The sequence below is a fragment of the Homalodisca vitripennis genome, chromosome 1 (assembly GCF_021130785.1).
Source record: "Homalodisca vitripennis isolate AUS2020 chromosome 1, UT_GWSS_2.1, whole genome shotgun sequence".
In the NCBI taxonomy this organism is placed as follows: domain Eukaryota; kingdom Metazoa; phylum Arthropoda; class Insecta; order Hemiptera; family Cicadellidae; genus Homalodisca; species Homalodisca vitripennis.
Genome location: NC_060207.1, coordinates 14,915,900 through 14,935,619, shown reverse-complemented (window position 1 = coordinate 14,935,619; position 19,720 = coordinate 14,915,900). Strand labels below are relative to the sequence as shown.

The following is a 19,720-nucleotide window of genomic DNA, read 5'->3' as shown; positions in this document are numbered from 1 at the left end:
TATAACTAGCAATCGGATTTGTAATTAATATGTATTTATCAACCAACGAAATAAAAAGACTCAATATCACATTTTTCTGCAAAATCTTTTGACTTTATCTTGTTGGCTGATGTTGATTTTATTTATGTCTGGTGGATATGTAAAGCTAAAACATTAGAACCTGTAAAAAATATCATCCTATTAAACCTCCGCCAAAAATTGTGGAAGACGATACTTTTATTTCTTAGGAAAAAATGTGTTATCGATTTCATTAAAACAATTTATTTGCATTGTATTATTGCATAACGCAAATTTGCTTCAGCTTCCGCATTACAGTATTAAATGTCTACCATATCAAAAACACATTAATATTATGTGACTTGCAAAAAATGGCACATTGTTTATGGCTATTGAATAATACTAATAGTAAAATAAAGAAAAGTCTTTCACATCATATCTTAAACGTACCGAAAGTTACATGCGCAATAAACTTTTCACGCGGTTCTTACAAGAATACACTCAGAGAATCTAAATGTGTTTGTTTGTATGAAGCATTTGTCATTTTGTAAGTCAGCATCTGCACCTCTACTAATATGATGAGCAATGGCAATATGCCAACAAGCGGGCAGCCAGACGTCTTAGTACATAATTATCTGTCAACATCCAAATAACATGCTAATACTTGTATATTCACCTTATTAGTGCTGCATTCAAGCTGTAAGAAGAATTTAATTAATTTTATAAGTTTTTAATAAAATAAAAAATACATTTTTCAAAATGTAGCCTAACACATTGCATGGTTTGCCCAGAGGAAATCGTCTCTTACAAGGGACTAAGGATAATAGTATTTCGGACATTTACCATCGTTATATGTTACAAAAGATATAGCACAACGTTTCGAGGACTGGAATCTATCCACTTCGTCAGGTGGGGGTAGTATTAATACATACAAAAATAAAGAACAGAAAAGAAGAAAAAGAAAAGGGAAAAGAAAAGGGACTAGTTTGTATGTTCAGGTTCTATCTTTATGTGCGGTATATTAACACTGTATTGTCTACTTCATGTGGAAAGTTCTTGATACTAAACGAATTCATTGCTATTTGATTGATTTTTATTTTTCAAAAAATGTTAGTCTATTTTTTAAGAAGTAATTTTGATTCTCATTGTTTCATCATGTACACCATTCATCAGGTGTTTTCATTTACAGCTTCTTCGTCGTCCACTTTTATTAGAGCTCTTTAGACAAACATGACTCCAGATTCCAGGAGTCAAGTCTGTGACAGGCGCTGCACTAAGAGAAGGTGAACTGGAGCTAAATTCAACATAGCTTCCACGACACCTACGTTATGTGTAATTTTTACTTTTTTAAGTACCTCCAACTAAGTGAGTTTTATTCGGTCGTTGTATTTAGTGTCCAACAACATCTTTAACTATAGATATTGTGAATTTTAAATTCATATTATTATTCATTACAATCTTACTTCAAATAGCAGGTTTTAGTTAATAGAAAATACTTTTTAAAAAAATATATACCGCTATTTTAATAATTAATACATTTTCGATGTACTCGGTACAAAAACGATTATTTCACAAAACATAATGTAATTACCTACCATTAAAACATATGGCAACATTGTACGATAGAACTACGATTATTTATTATCTATTGTCATATTTATAACCAGATTGTAATTCATTGCCTATTTATAATTCTGAATACTCCTGTACATTGTTACAGTGAGGAAAAATAGAACCCATTTAGTTATGAATAATATTAATGGTTAATAAACCGATAACTGAATAAAATCTTTAGAGTTTATAATGTATCACAAATGTTGATATTTTGGGAGTACATGTTGGCAATTAATGAAAGGTTCTAAAATAACTAGAAAAGATATGAAGATATTCTCCACACACAAAAATATTTTAAATATTATTATATAGATAGACGAATATTAATATTAGTATATAGAAAAATAATTAATTTCTATAACTGCACTTGAATATAAAATATATTAGTAATAACTGCCGAATTTCAAGAAAAACTACACCAACGGACGATTAATGGGTGATTTTACTTTAAATACGTAAGAACTATTGCTGAACGTCAACCATATTATATACTTCAGGCGAAATGTGCAATCTCCAGAGGTGAATATTAAATTGCGAAAGTGCCGACAAAAGAAAGAATATTTCCCTTCAAACAATATTTTTACCAATATAATCTTGGTTTTATGTTTGGTCGGTTGCTAAACAATAGGACTTATTAGTTCCCGACACCCACGCCTCTGCAAGATGCGGGAGGGCAACACACGCACATCTCCGCTCTATAGTTACCTCCCGCTATAAACTACGAGCGGTAAACTAGTCACAGAGCCTGGCTCTATCCCTCGGTGCCATCAGCCGGCTCTTACACACTGCGGCAAGATGCGGGAGGGCAACACACGCACATCCCCGCTCTATAGTTACCTCCCGCTATAAACTACGAGCGGTAAACTAGTCACAGAGCCTGGCTCTATCCCTCGGTGCCATCAGTCGGCTCTTACACACTGCGGCAAGATGCGGGAGGGCAACACACGCACATCCCCGCTCTATAGTTACCTCCCGCTATAAACTACGAGCGGTAAACTAGTCACAGAGCCTGGCTCTATCCCTCGGTGCCATCAGCTGGCTCTTACACACTGCGGCAAGATGCGGGAGGGCAACACACGCTTATCTCCGCTCTATAGTTACCTCCCGCTATAAACTACGAGCGGTAAACTAGTCACAGAGCCTGGCTCTATCCCTCGGTGCCATCAGCTGGCTCTTACACACTGCGGCAAGATGCGGGAGGGCAACACACGCACATCTCCGTACTCTATAGTTACCTCCCGCTATAAACTACGAGCGGTAAACTAGTCACAGAGCCTGGCTCTATCCCTCGGTGCCATCAGCTGGCTCTGCACACTGCGGCAAGATGCGGGAGGGCAACACACGCACATCCCCGCTCTCTATAGTTACCTCCCGCTATAAACTACGAGCGGTAAACTAGTCACAGAGCCTGGCTCTATCCCTCGGTGCCATCAGCCGGCTCTTACACACTGCGGCAAGATGCGGGAGGGCAACACACGCACATCCCCGCTCTATAGTTACCTCCCGCTATAAACTACGAGCGGTAAACTAGTCACAGAGCCTGGCTCTATCCCTCGGTGCCATCAGCCGGCTCTTACACACTGCGGCAAGATGCGGGGAGGCAACACACGCTTATCCCCGCTCTATAGTTACCTCCCGCTATAAACTACGAGCGGTAAACTAGTCACAGAGCCTGGCTCTATCCCTCGGTGCTATCAGCAGGCTCTTACACACTGCGGCTGCGGCAAGATGCGGGGAGGCAACACACGCACATCCCCGCTCTATAGTTACCTCCCGCTATAAACTACGAGCGGTAAACTAGTCACAGAGCCTGGCTCTATCCCTCGGTGCCATCAGGCCGGCTCTGCATACCTCGGCAAGATGCAATGGGCAACACACACACATCCCTGCTTGATCAGGAAATATCGCGAACGAAATGAGACTTGAATAGTGTCCTTGAATTTTTTATTCTCTTACAATAAGACTTTACAAGCCTTAAACCAGGTACTCAAATTCCTTCTCCTAATATAAAAATCATTGCTATATTAGTACACAAAAATATCAGATGGAGTTGTGAAATTTGTGCTCTAGTGTGCTAAATTTGTATTGTATTTAAGTTCACAACAATATTTAACTACTAATAAGGTGACAATGAAAACCACTTTGAGTGCGTACGTTACAAATGAATATGTGAATGATATGCATCGTATCCAAAGTTTTAAAAGACTGGAAATAATGTTTTATAAATTTTTTTATAAATTTTTTTAAATAAGTTAGCATTCATACACGGAGACTGAAGCGTAACAAAAACCCGTCAGTTATTCAGTGTACGTTTGCACTTCCCTGACGTTGAGAACACAAAAATTCAGCAATTTGGAGTTTGAAATATCAATCCGTGCTTTGCTTACTTTTAAAATTAGTTTCCAATTTAGGTGTATAAGTTCACTGTGAGTGGTGTGTTTGGAGATTTCTCTCCGAATTACATTTTCACGTTGGGGTTTTCATCATTATTACTTACAGTTTTCTATTGCTTAAACTTTAAAAATGTTTTATAACTAAAAATTTCTGTGGATAATCCAGTAGGCCTATAATTATTGATGACAAGTGGTGGATCAACAGAAGTTATTTACATGACCTATACTTACTAACAGTGAGACACGTATTTTTAATTGTTATTCCTATTGGTATACTTTGAAGCAGAAGAACTATATTAACATTCATTGTAAACATATTAAACATATATGATTGTGCAATCATGTTTTTTATAGTTGCTATCAAAAATATTTTTGAAATTGTTTTAAATTAAATGTATTAAATTAAACTTTAAATTAAAGCTTGTATTAATTACAATATTTTAAAAGAATAGGTTCAATATTGATCAGTAAATGGTTTTAAATTATTACCATAAATTATTCTCTTTCGGTTATTTACACGTAAGACCTTATCTTAAGAAGTATTTGTCGGTACTCTCTCACACATTTGTGATCAGATCCTGAAGTCATATTATACTCAAAATATAGAATTTGTATCATGCACAGATAATGGCACTATCACGAGAAAATATTTGTTCAACATCAGTGTCAGACCACTCGTAACTAGAGATACCTTATTTCTAAACCAAACAATAATAACAATTATTTTTCGTTTACGTTTGTATTTTAGCAGTTTCAGTATCATAGAAAAGTTTAAGATTTTTACGGACACATTACATAGTTTAATGATAAATTTAAAGTTTTATTTGTTTTATTTTTGATAATATTAATAACATATTAGTACATGTTACAAAGTCGTGAATTCTACTTTTACTAAAATGTGTGCTGGAAATAAAGAAACATCTTGTAACAACATGGTGGATGGAACAGCAACAATGTCAGCCTAGCGCTGTTGTGGCAGGACTATGTAAATGTTAGTTATAGATAAGGATAAGGCAACGTCAGCCTGGGGCCGGGGTGTGTGGTAACCGCACATGATGTCACACAGTCTGCGAGCTTTGACTGTAACCACATGCGGTCATCACTCTTATGGCCCTGTGTCACGTCAACAAATAGACTATGATGTGGTGGACTGTCTCAAGTCATACACTACAATAGATGTTGGTTTTATACTACAAAGCTCTTGACATTCGCAGTCGACATCGAGCAGTAAAATGTCACACAGTCTGCGAGCTTTGACTGTAACCACATGCGGTCATCACTCTTATGGCCCTGTGTCACGTCAACAAATAGACTATGATGTGGTGGACTGTCTCGAGTCATACACTACAATAGATGTTGGTTTATACTACAAAGCTCTTGACATTCGCAGTCGACATCGAGCAGTAAAATGTCACACAGTCTGCGAGCTTTGATTGTAACCACATGCGGTCATCACTCTTATGGCCCTGTGTCATTTTAACAAATATACTATGATGTGGTGGACTGTCTCGAGTCATACACCACATAGATGTTAGGTTATACTACAAAGCTCTTGACATTCGCAGTTGACACACCGAGCAGTAAAATGTCACACAGTCTACGAGCTTTGATTGTAACCACATGCGGTCATCACTCTTATGGCCCTGGGTCATTTTAACAAATAGACTATGATGTGGTGGACTGTCTCGAGTCATACACCACAATAGATGTTGGTTTATACTATAAAGCTCTTGACATTCGCAGACAACACAGACCAGTAAAATGTTACACAGTCTGCAAGCTTTGATTGTAACCACTTGCGGTCATCAACTCTTATGGCCCTGTGTCACGTCAACAAATAGACTATGATGTGGTGGACTGTCTCGAGTCATACACCACAATAGATGTTGGTTAAACTACAAAGCCCTTGACATTCGCGGTCAACGCCAAACAGATATTGGAATGTAAGATACAAATGATTTGTGTGTATAATTAACATTATGTTTACAAATCCTAATAAACTTCAGTATTTAAAATAATATTATTAAATATTTGCACATTTTTATACTATCAATAAAAATTTTCCTATGAATGTTGTTTTTGAGTTATCATGACACCTACACACAGAAAGTATTGTTATTTTACCGAGAATTAAGGAAAAATATCATTTTAGTAGTTGGATTAAAAACTAAAGTTATTTACGCGAATGTATGTTTCAATGTGTACAAAAAAACTAAAAGCGTGAAAATATTATAAATATAACTTTTTAAACGCCATACTTTTGCCATAAGTCATCAAATTTGTTAATTATTAGTAAAAAAGAGATCAAAGTTAAGAAAAATAGTGAACATAAAATATCTTGGAGGTAGTAGCGTATCCTCTTATTAACTATGCTACTATTAGTACCTCAAAATCGGCGGCTAATGTTGTCCCTTATATCTAGTTAATTATTGAGAATTTCTATAGTATCTAGTTAAAAAGACGACAACAAAAAGTAATTTCAACAAGACGCGTCTCTTACGTTAAATTGCTCCCACTCTGTATAGATTGGACCGATTGAGGTCGGATTTGCGGCATTGTGTTCTCTTAATGTAGGTGTGGGCTACCAATTTTATTTAATTTGATGTGCTACTCAACCTCTGGTTTCATACAAGGTTTTCTGACACCGTGTGGGTCGTCTCCTGACAACAACAAAAGTAGATATATATCTATAGTATTGATGTATATAGTTGTAATGATCCATCCGCAGTGGTAAAAACATCATAAAAGCATTCCCCATACTGCCTGGCATTGCTGTCGGATATAGTGGTCGGTCATTAATTCGTGGTATTGTATTTAAATACTCATGTTGACGGTTTTTTATTACACAGAATAAGTTGTTTTACTAATTCTGGACACGAAGTAATAGTTCATTTAACAATAAACACATTCGCGTTTTTATTACATTTGAAATTACTCACACAATTGTTGTAAACATGTCACACAGTGTCATTTATAAAATATTTCGAAGATCATAAACGAGTAAGTCGATGAGAAATTGCGAAGAAACAAAGGGTTTAAAATTTTGTTTTATACGAGCACCAAAATTATAAGAAAATGTAGGATTTTGCTGTAGCTTTTATAAAATGGCGGCCAAATTTGTAAATTCTAAACGTATATTTTCATTGTCACTAACACGTAGGTGAAGTTCTCCATTTAATCTTTCCTGTACATTTAGTAATGTTTGAGATAACAGACGTGGCGCAGTTAAAATTAACACCCTGCACGTTTTAGAGTAGTTAAAATAGTCAGGGGATTTTTTATGGTTTTGCATGTATCACGAAATTATATAGTTTTAACTAAATCTTAACCATGTACGTTTTCCACTTTATATCACGTCGAAATGTTACTTGTTTTTGAAATATTTCGGCCCCACTGTCGATATCTTTATTCATCAGATTTTAACCCGAAACATATTTACTTACTTACTGCTGTCAGTATAGATAGGATTTTGTTGTACATTTTATTATTTTAATTTTAAGAAATCTGTAAGTATGTAACGCCTAAGAATACATATTAAGAACTTGTAATTACCGAATGTATTAATAAATTGATTTAATTGAACTATTACTACACATATAGCTATGGTGGGAAGGGTTGGTGTTCAGTGTGAATGTTGAGTTAAACTCCATTTCACCTTCCACTTAGTGCAGCGTCTGAAATCTGACACTGGTAGAGATTGACTCCTGGAATCTGGAGTCCACATCTGTCTGAAGAGATCCATTAGGAGGAGTCGTCGAGAATTGCATCGTTTCGACATCAGAGCCATGCAAACCACAAAAGAGCTGAATCTGGTTACATTTTAGATAAAATAAAAATCAATATTTTAATAAATAATCATAATTATGCTAAAAGCACATCACGTAGCTATGATGGGAAGGGTTAATTCAATGTGAATATTCAGTTTAGATCCAGTTCACCTTCGGAAGTAGCTACACGAAGTCTGAAACAGCGTTAAGATTTCCTAGATAACCCTTCCCTCCATAGCTCCGTTATGAGTAGAAACCTAGGTTGCTCCGCCCTGCTTTTGGATCTAAAATATCGTAGTGCACTCAACCTGATGCGATTTAAGGAGTTCGTTTTAAGATTCTTCGTTGCCAAATTTTTGTTGGATCTCTTCAAACGAACATGACTCCAGATTGCAGGAGTCAAGTCTGTGACAGCGTCAGATTCCAGACGCTGCACTAAGAGCAAGGTTAACTGAAGCTTAACTCAACATTTACAGTGTTATCAGATCTAGAAGGACAGAGAAGCTGACCAACAAACAGTAACAGTAAACAGTTTTTTTTACGAACGGACATAATCACATATAAATACAGTTATGTATTTCTTACCACTGCAGACATACAATACATTACCTGATCAACGCCAATGCACAAATAATGTCCCAATTAAGTTTTTTTACATGAGTTTTACAAATTAAAGACTTGGAAAGATTTTTCATCTTCTCTTCACCTTATGTAGTTTAATAGGTTTTTATATTAACAAAACTTAAAATAACATAATTTATATAAGATAACACTTTTATGAAACATAGTTTAAGTATCATATTAATTATTACCACGGTGTTGTATTTAATTTCATTCTAAACGCTGATAATAAGTAGTTTTAAGTACTGAAACTCTAAATCGGGGTAAGTCTGTGAGACCATACATTTTCCCTTCAAACAGAAAATATGGCTTTTTAATTTTGATACCATATGCCTTAATAATGATTAAGTATTTTTACTTGTTTTTGCTAATTTGTGTATAAATGGGAGGAATATAAAAATTGTTCAATATAGTTTGTTACTGACTAAATGAATATGTCATGTTTTATGATTTTTATTTATTATGTTGAGTGAGAAAATGGAATTCTTTCTTTCTCTCTTTGAGTGAAAGAAATGCGGAATGTGGAGATTCAGATAGACCATGTGTATGTGTGTGTATCGGGCGACGCATATGTAAAATATTCGTGTCAAGAATTATGACAATGAGTCCAACGTAATCGTAGGTATCAAGTAAGAGTCAATTAATCAATCACGCTTGTGAGAAAACCATGAGTAATTGCACGGAAATAAAATCAGCGGCAGTAACTTAAGTCCAGAGAGCTGACGGCTGTGTGGCACAGGCGTTGAGGTCAGTCGTTAGCTGATAACAGATGACCTCTGTTCCGGCCCGCTGTGATAAGATGCACTGACTAAATGTAGGCCGACAGATAGCCTCTTGCCTCCTCATGATAATAGAAACTAGTTCTGATTACCGAAACCTTATTACATTTAGGTTTCAAAGTAAATGGTCACAATTCAGTGCCGTAATAACCTACTTACGATGAATCTTCATGATTCTATTGTTTCTGGCGTGCTTCGGTGATTTGTTCATAAATAATGGTTTTTAATGTAGATTTTTTTACTTACCCTTTTGCATTAAATTTCATAATTTTAAGGAATCGCAAATAATTTTGTCACATTATTGGAATTTTTAAATGCTTTTATTTATGTGCATTTCTCAGTAATTTTACTGTTATTTTTTCAGAAAAACTCAAAACATAAATGTCTTAATAATACTAATAATAGATAAAATATGATACAAAGTTATTGACTAAATTATAGGCTAAATAAATTAATTAAAACCAAGTTACTCATTTAAATGATGTAACGAAGACCGTATAGAGTCTTATAAACTAACAGTTCTATTGAATTTGTTGTACAATAAAAATTCCTTGAATTTAATTTAAATACAGTTGCAGTATTCTTCGATGCTAATGGAGAGGTCATTGTACAGTTCTGGGCCAAAATATGAGAAGATAGCTATGGCGGGTGTTAAGTTGCGAGACCTCCTTTCGGAACAACAATTTTATGAAAACAATAAAATATATCGCACGTAACAATAATAATTCCATATATTGTTTTATGTAATTATTTATAAAATAGAAATGAACCAAACAGATTTTTAAACTTGAGTCATCTCTTTACTTTGTTACTTTAAAATTGTCCCAGTAAATTACTTTAATGAGTTATATAAATGGCTTGAACTATCTCAGAAATGGCAATACCTTTATGAAACCTCATTTCTCTAATAAGAGGTCATATAAGAAATTACATTTCACTGATGCAGTTTCACCATAATTGCAGTGGTGTACGAAATGCAAGCATGAAATGTTTACATCAATTCAAGTGATGAAGAAACTCACTGCCGCTGCTACTATTTTAGCTCGATGATCATCGTTCCTGGTGGGAAGTTGTTGACGGAACGAACTAGAAAACAATTATTTTGTTCCGGTTGGCTTCAGACACAAGTAGTACAAAATAGGCGAGGGGAAAAGTCAGGATCGTTGGCCGAGCCAAGGGGACAATAACAACCCTCGTGTAGCGGCGTGTGCTGAGAAGCATGGGGCAGCATGAGCATGAATATATTGTGCTATATTGACAGGGCTTCCATTTTAACTCTTTTCAGCTATAATGGTCATTAAATATTAACTTAGAACTCCGTTTTATAACCATATCGGTGATTTATTTATTATATTAAAGTGTTCTACACTTAACGTTGCTGTGGTGGGAATGATTTATTCAATGTGAATTTTGAGTTTAGCTCCAGTTCACCTTCCTCTTAGAGTAGCATCTGGAATCTTAGGTTACAGACTCCAGTTCCAGATTCCAGACGCTGCACTAAGAGGAAGGTGAATTGGAGTTAAACTCGACAGACACATTAAAGTTTTATTACCGATCTTGGACATTATACTAGTAGTTCATTTAATAATAAAGCACTTCGCTGTTTTATTACATTTGGGATAATTTTACAACGGTTCTCAAATGTGAATAAAAGCGGCGTTGTTAGACTGTAGCAGCTCCTAAAGAAATAATAAAATTAAAATTTCAAGAATGAAAAAGTTAAAAATGTGAATTTACACCCAAAATTTCAAGAAAATATTGGTAAATTATGGAAATATTTTCAAACTCTAAATTTACTGTTTTACTTGTAACTGAAAAGCAGGTAAAACCTAAATTTTGAAAAATTATTAGTTTTAATGTAGCAATAGTAGCACTTCTTGTGGACACATTGTATACTTCACACAAGATGACATTACACTCTTCCATAGGAATTAAATAATAATAAGAGAAGATTTGCTAGTATACTTAAAACGACATTCCGCTGCTTAGTGTCGACTGGGAATACCAAGGAAGTAATTTAAGAAGTTTTAAAATATCAATGATAGCACTGTCCAGTACACCTTAAATGAGCTATTTATACGAGTGACGGCCTTCGCTAACGTTCAGCCAATTTACAGGAATATTTTGGGTTTAGAGTGTTCTATGAAGTTATTTTATAATAAGTCAATATAGGAAATTCGAATTTTCAAACTGATAGAGATTGACTCGAAATTACCGTATGATTAACAATCGATTTAGTATTACGCCCCTTCAGTGGTAGTACTAGGCCTGTCAATTGGATCACGCTGTGGTTGGTTCATACAAAAATTAGTTCACTAGAGATTTCTATTTGGAATGTCTTGTATAGCCGAACACATCCAATAAAACGTTTCGAATAGGTGACCGTTTACATTCTATAAAATACTTTTATATAACTTGCCAAAAATATGACAAGTTGATTGATAGTTCCAACCAATTTTATTCTCAGATCATTTTGAATATTTCTAGAAATTATATGCTGGTCTAGTATATTATTTTTCAAAATAAAGACAAGAATCTAGACTTCAGCGATTTAAAGCCCCATGTGACTGACAGACACAGCAATAAGGATCTATAAAATATTAATGGTGCTCCCATTTATTTTCTGTCGTCGTCTAATTTGTCAGAAGAAAGACGGGGATAAAGTTTCAGTGATTTAAAGCCCGCGATAAAACACGTGACAATAAAACCAGTTGAAGAAACGAGGCAAATTGGAAGGCGCGGTTGCTGAGGAGCTTAGACCCGGCGAGAGCGCGAAGGAGGATTTGTTCCGACCGGCACAAAAACCGTCCTTCGTGGAAACTGCTATTGTGGTATTTGTGACAGAACAATGAGTCCTGTGGATCACGCTTTGAAAGAAAGACGTCATCTCACAAAGAGGCAATCCCGGACATAATGAGGGAGAAGCTATGGCCATTCATTGTTCAGCAACAATCTAAGGGCAGTGTTTAAACAGTTGAGTAAGTTATTCCAACTTTACGAGCGAATTTTCAATTGCCGACTTTGCATCATCTGCAGCATCTAACCTATGTTCATTTTACTCGTAATTCAGTTAAATAATGAAAAATCGTTATTGATTTTAACAACTTAATACCTGTAAATGTAAGAATAAATACTATTATTTGAGATTACTTTGAAGGATATCTCATATTTAAAGGTCTACGTTTCGCTAAATAACTCTTTTGTTTATCAACGCAACTTTTGTGGACAATGATTAAGTTTTACCTAGGACATAATCTAAAAAAAGGCAACAAGTTGCTTGACGCTGGGACAAAAGAAATATACCCAAATAAAATTTATAATAATGTATCGAATAAGATACAGTGTAGCAATAATAAATGACTGCAACAAGAATAGTAGTCCTTTTAGAATGGTGCTGTTACCATGGCAGTGTATTCTTTTGCGTTCATTATTTTAAAGTATTTTTTTTTTATTTTTTTTTTTTTTTTTTTTAGTCGAAGTCCTATAATAAGTCCCGAAGAAGGATATTTTCACAAGAATTAATTGTAAACATAATGGTATTTTCGGATATATTGTGATGAGACCCGCAGAAGACCGGTTGATAGGGTATAAACCTTTTACAGCGTAAAAGTGACTGAAGAAAATTACATTTTTCTCATTTATAAAACACTACTTTACCTTAGTAATATTTTACTTTAAAACGTTTCATTTTCTTAAATTACATTTCGTTAAAATGTGCAATTCCCTCGAAACATAAATTATTTTAAAACCGTAATTATCTGAAGTCGTATGTTTAGTCGTTTTTTTCTCGGACTTGGTTATAAAAAACTGCCCAAAATTCCTACAGTAAATGCCTATAATTTCTGAGCGGTAAAAACGGTTGTTCCATTTATACTGTCTACATTATTATCATGAAGTTTATAAATTACATCACATCAATACGATTAAGAGCATAGATTTCGGACAAGTTCTTTTTATCGGAGTGCACTAGCATCCGATTTCTTGTCACCTCAATTCCAATCTTTTACTCCAATCCTTTGCATTAATTGTCCTTTGTCCTTTGTCTTTGAATGTTAAAGATCACGGGGGGAGGCATTAAACGTACACCCCTTGATATAGTACTTATCACGTAACTGATTACATCTAGAGGGTCTGATCACGGGGGGAGGCACTAAACGATAACATCCCTCGATATAGTACTTATCAAGTAACTGATTACATCTAGAGGGTCTGATCACGGGGGAAGCGGCCACTAAACGATAACATCCCTTGATATAGTACTTATCAAGTAACTGATTACATCTAGAGGGTATGATCACGGGGGGGGGGGGAGCCACTAAACGATAACATCCCTCGATATAGTATTTATCAAGTAACTGATTACATCTAGAGGGTCTGATCACGTGGGGGAGCCACTAAACGATAACATCCCTCGATATAGTACTTATCAAGTAACTGATTACATCTAGAGGGTCTGATCACGTGGGGAGGCACTAAACGATAACATCCCTCGATATAGTACTTATCAAGTAACTGATTACATCTAGAGGGTCTGATCACGTGGGGAGCCACTAAACGATAACATCCCTCGATATAGTACTTATCAAGTAACTGATTACATCTAGAGGGTCTGATCACGTGGGGAGCCACTAAACGATAACATCCCTTGATATAGTACTTATCACGTATCTGATCAATTCTAGAGTATCTGATGACGAATATCCTCACCGATATTCCTAAAAAGTTAAGGTTTTGTAAGAAAATAACGGAATAAAAAATTACTCACAATAAAAAGAAACCTTTAAACCATAATTTGCTTGAAATAAGTAAACTAAATATATCGCTTATTAAATAAATTACTTATTGTGTTGTAAACCTTTGAGGTCAAGGCTGGTTATATTGTAGTAGTTATTACACTTACTGACATATGCCGTCATATCTGCGTGGAAATGTTAAGAAAATGATTTAATTCTTGTATATTCAAACCAAATCTCTGATCATATTTTTGGCAATATTATAGTGATAACTGTGCTCCAAACGTGCGTTTAAATTTAAATCGTTTAGGGATAAATCTACTGCAAAACCAATTGCACGAGCATACGTACGCCTTTATTTATTTGAACCAGCTGTATATCATGTAATGGGGCGTAAACAGAAAACTGTACATAAATAAAAACATTAAAGTGACGTGATGAAATATCAGTGCGGAGAAAAAGACCTAGTCCGGTGGAAAGAAACTACAGCAAGTCCTATTAACATGTACACCTCCCTCAATTATCAATTCTACACGGTACACTAACGAGCTTCCCGAGTCAGACATGTTTGAACTTGTATTATTAAATTTTATAATAACGGGGCTGTGGTGTAGGCGTATATTCATGAGTTTGTATAAAAAAAAGAGTTCAAACCGCCAACAAGCATGAGTCGCAAAATCATGAAATTTAAATGAGAGTTCATATAATTTTATATTTGTAATATAATATATAAAAATATTTGGCCTATACTAATACATAATTAATTAGTGGTGAACTTTTGTACAATGATAAGGTAAATCATATTTATACCTAAACATATATTATTTTGGTTCTGTCTTCATTATGTGATAAATTTTAACGACACGTACTTGAGTACAGTTAAGTGTTATCTCTACATATGTATCAACGACTATTTCATTCTTCGGAATGAATTTAATAGTCACATTAATGGCTCATGTAAGTCTTTTAATATATGGGCGAACTCTCTAGAACTCCTGCTCTCTTTCGCTTAACCTATGAGCCCCAGTAACCATATAGACTTCACTACACCAAAAAGAGCGGTAGTCAAAATATTTCGTTTCTGATTACCTGAAAGGTCATGCAATGAACTTCGAAGTATTAGTCGTTGTAAATAAATTGGTATAATTGTCCATTTTACCTTCGCTTAATATTTGTAGTTTGTTATTCAACTATTGTTCTTCATTACCATATATTTACCATATGTTTATTTAGTTGATTGAAATTTTTGTATGTTCCATAAATTTGTGTAGTTTTCAAGTCATTTAAAAAATGTACAACGGAAAATAACTCAAAATTGGGACACTATCTCAATACATCGAACAGCAAAATAAGTTTCCGACAGAATCAATGTAGTATTGATGGGTTTGAAATTGGCGCCAAGCGGTGGTTCACGAAACAATCCCATTTCCGGGCAATTTATGTATAGTATATTACCATACGCAAGAACGCACAGGTCAAATTATGGCATCTACTTTTTATTATGTAATTTGCACTTTATTCCGTACAAATTTACTGTTACTCTTATGAGGTCTATAAACCTAACCTATATTTCACACGTTCTTCATACATAAACGATGAATATCGTAAACTGAGTTGAACCACTACACTCACGCCAGTTTATTTCTCAAATCGTGCATGTCTATCACAGTTCAAAAACTCTTACTTCTATTTACCTAATGTAACAATTTAGATGTACGGAATATTGTGCAAAATATGATGTTATGTTTCTCACATTTTTAATCTACCGCTGAAATACCGTTCAGATAAGAAGACGTCATAAAGATTTGTATTTATAATAACGTGTTTACAACTAGTGGCATTCCACTCCTAGCTGCGGAGTCACATGGGAATGCCTAGAATGTACGGACACATGTGGTGACCAGCCGTTCTCCCTTGCACGTTCGGGCGGTGTTTTTGTGGACAGTTCATGCCAAGAGGTCCCGGAGTCATATTGGGTTTCAGGGTCATATCTGTTCAGTGCCCCGGACCATCGTTCACTGATATCACATCTATCTGGGGCTCTCGATTTTCGATCAGACGTCTGATAAGGATTCTGATGATGGAACGGCGTTATTATAACCAGTTCGCTACCACAGAGGTCCCAGCCTGGGTCACGGAGAACTCCTCATGACTTACTGCTATCACCTCTTCTCTGCCTCATCAGTTGGGCTGAGCAACACGCGTGGACCGTGTGGCTACGCTTCGATGTTCCACAAACCGGTTTGACTTGCTTTTAATATTTAGTGGGCAATCATATCTATAGTAAAGCCAAACGTTCTAACTTGGCTTTGCAGCCTGTCGATGGTTCGGTGAAGATTTACACTGTGGTTTTATTACCGGAGGCGAATTTAAACATCTTTTTTCAAATTTCATCGCTGCCGACGGATGTTTGTGAAGAATAACGAAATCGTTAGCCTACGGGACTACCATCGTTGCGGGTATCAAAACCCGACGCTCGACGTTTCAAGAAGTGGTATCTGTTGTCTTCCTCAGGTAGAAAATGAAAAGAACCATTGAATGAAATGCCGGGTGCATCTTGCACGCCCAACTTCTACCGTTAACGTCTTACAATTCTTTTCTCGAGTTTTGTTTTTAACGTAAATATTATTCTAATAAGTCCCTGATTTTATCACAGCCATTTTTAATGTACATGACGCCATGAAGTAAATGTCGAGCTCACTCTGACAAATTACAGAGCTGAAGAGTTCAATTTGTCGTAATTAGGTGATAATACATTTTACACAATTTGGAGACTGAAGGACACATCATTATCATTAGTAAATTATTAGTTATCGATCCCAAAAAATTCTTCTCAATCCCGAAACATAAAATTATCTATTCGGTCTATCCACCGTTCAGGTGGTTTCATAAATTCTTTCACTAGCCTATAGTAGCTGCCTATCGCGGAGTGCACTCTGGCTGATAGCAATAACGGAATATAAGTTATACTATATGGTACTGTATTGTGTACGAAAGGAATCCCCAGTCTGTTTAACAACACTGAGGAATCAACCTCACTCCTCGTAGACCATTGTCAAGTCACCTGGTGTTCGCTCCCGTCACTATAATCGGAAGACTTGAACGTGATTGCGATAACACAATAGTACAGTACAATAGTACAATAACAGTTTTACTGAGGTCTGCCTGCACTGCAAATCTCCACGTCTTGGCACAATCTCCACACCGCGCGGCCGCTGCAGCAGACATGTTGGCACCTTGACATGCACCACGTTTTTCACACCACTAATTTGCATTTTAATCTCTCAGCTTCGGACGTCTTCTCGTCTTCCATTTTTGTACATTCTCGGTTGCTTGAAGAGGTAGTCGATGGATTTGTAATATTTATCTCAAATAAAGTGCTATATTTTGTTCCGGTTGTGGAGCCAGAATATTTTAATGGAGAGAGGAGTTGCCTGGAGTGTTTAATTATTATGAGTTATATTTATTATAGATTATCTGTTTGAATGATGTAGTAGATTAATAATTTATTTTCTATTATCTAATTATTATATTTCGAACCTCATATGAGACCTATCAGAAGGGGTTTAAATTCAACAGATTTCCTTTTATAACTTGTACAAGGAAGCTAAGTTCATAAACTGTTTCCAATTGTGTACTAAATAATTCAGCCTATGTTATCACTACATTTGAGTACTATTTTACTTCATCCCTTTTTGAGGGGTAGATTACTTCACCCCTAAACCTCATTTAATTTTTGGGCTTTAAAATTTTGAAATCTGCATTAAGTATTGCCGAAAACATTTACCACTAACCCACAAACCTTGAATTATCCAAAAATTGTCAAAATGGAGACAATACTGTACTCACAAAAACGACGCTCGTTCGTTCTTATCGTGTAGAGACACCTTTACGACGCGTGTATCACTTTGATAACAAGAGATTACGATACATATAAATGTAGCGTTCTTTGGATAAGTCAGCATGAAATTTAGCACAGTGCATGAGGCATGAGGTCGTAATAAAGCCAAATAAAAACATAGGGACCGTTTTCAGATTACTTAATTTCAACTAAATTTCAGATTACTCATTCTTAAAACAAATATTGTCTTACAATACAGTTAAACAGGCCTCAAGAGTCAAGAGCAAATTGTTTATTGAACTAAAACTAAACTTTACACTCTTTTCACTAAACGATACGAACTGAAGAATTATCTAAGGATTTTCAGGCAAGCCATTGGTAATTATTAGTTAGGAATTCATCTACCCCTGATTCCCTTTGTTGTAAAAAAGGAACACACTTTAAGGGTGTACCGGTATCGCTTTGTTTACATTCACAATATTACTCGGCCAATCGAAAGAAAACTCACCTGTGGTTTTCCGGATTTGTCATAGCACTCGTACAGTGCTCCTTTTTCCGAGTGTAAGGTGTACGCATGGTGCACGTCGTAGGCGGACACTGAGAGCAACACGCACACGCACAGAAACGCACACTCGAACCAGCACATGTTCCTCGCGCGCAGGCTCCCGGCTCACTCACTCAACTGAACGCGATGGCGAGCCGACAGAGCAGACTACACAGGCACTGAATGGTCCCCCCACCACCGCAAGACCACTACTACGGCTCCATTCATCGGAGATCGGCCTCAGATAAGACGGGAGTGGAGTAGATGTATGACTGCAGTTGGTGACAGCTTACTCCCTACTCCATGCCGATATTCGCCAACTGAATAGTTGTTTCCTACACGAGTTTTAAACTGTAGGAAGCTAGGATAACAGGATTTCGGACATTTGCCATCGTTCATACTACAAAAGCTATTACACAACGTTTCGAGAATTGGATCTACGCTATTCGTCTGGTGGGGGTGAAATATTAATACATAGTTAGTATCCCACTTTAGCCTGTGCTGGTGTGATGTGTGATTGTAATTCTCGTACTCGTTACTTGTGCTCGGGACAATTCTGTGCAGTGACAACGCCTGGACTCTGGACTGGACTCGAAGCAGCTTCCGGGTTTTTTGGGTACCCTTTCTCTTTCCCTTTCTTTTCTTCCTTCTGTTCTTCATTTTTGTATTTATTAATATCTTCCCCCACCTGACAAAGAGGATAGATTCCAATCCTCGAAACGTTGTGCTATGCCTTTTGAAACATATAACGATGGCAAATGTCCGAAATACTTTTATCCTTAGTCCCTTATAGGAGACAATAACCACTGGGCAAACCATGCAATGCGTTAGGCTACATTTTGAAAAATGTATTTTTGATTTTATTAAAACTTATAAAATTGGTTACATTCTTCCTACAAACTTGAATAAAGCACTAATAAGGTGTATATAAAAGTATTAGCATTTTATTTGGATGTTGGCAGATAATTTTTACTAAGCGATTATGTACACACTAATTTTTGTATGTATTAATATCTCTCTCCAACTGACAAAGAGAATATATTTTAATCCTCGAAACGTTGTGTTACAACTGTTGTAACATATAACGATGGGAAATTTCCAAAGTCCTGTTACCCTTTCAGACCTTCCATTGTCAATAACAGACTTTAAACGAAGAATGTAGGAAGCTAATTGCTTATCGCTAAAAATTGAGTGTAGGGACATACTAATTATTTGGAATGTTCCCGATCCAGTAAGGACTTATAAGAGTCACGGGTAGACTTATAAGAGGGATCACCGCGCTCCTTAAATCCGCTCTTAATACAAAGAAGTATCAATGTACTCAACAAAAAGTAACGAATTGGTTATCGGACAGACAGATGGACTGCCCTTTTAGCCTTTGACCCCAAACTTAATCAGGTTCTTTCTTGGCTCAAGAGGAACCAATGTACT

General features: G+C 35.9%; 1 protein-coding gene across 1 annotated transcript in view; it reads right to left on the bottom strand.

The window, feature by feature from the left end:
* Positions 1-18,454, bottom strand: part of LOC124357511 (laminin subunit gamma-1) — a 505,622-nt gene extending 487,168 nt beyond the window's left edge. The window contains exon 1 of the mRNA XM_046809384.1: positions 18,254-18,454. Coding sequence (XP_046665340.1) covers positions 18,254-18,391 — 138 coding nt within the window. The 5' untranslated portion in view covers positions 18,392-18,454. The remainder of the gene's footprint in view (positions 1-18,253) is intronic.
* Between the last annotated feature and the right edge of the window lie 1,266 nt (positions 18,455-19,720).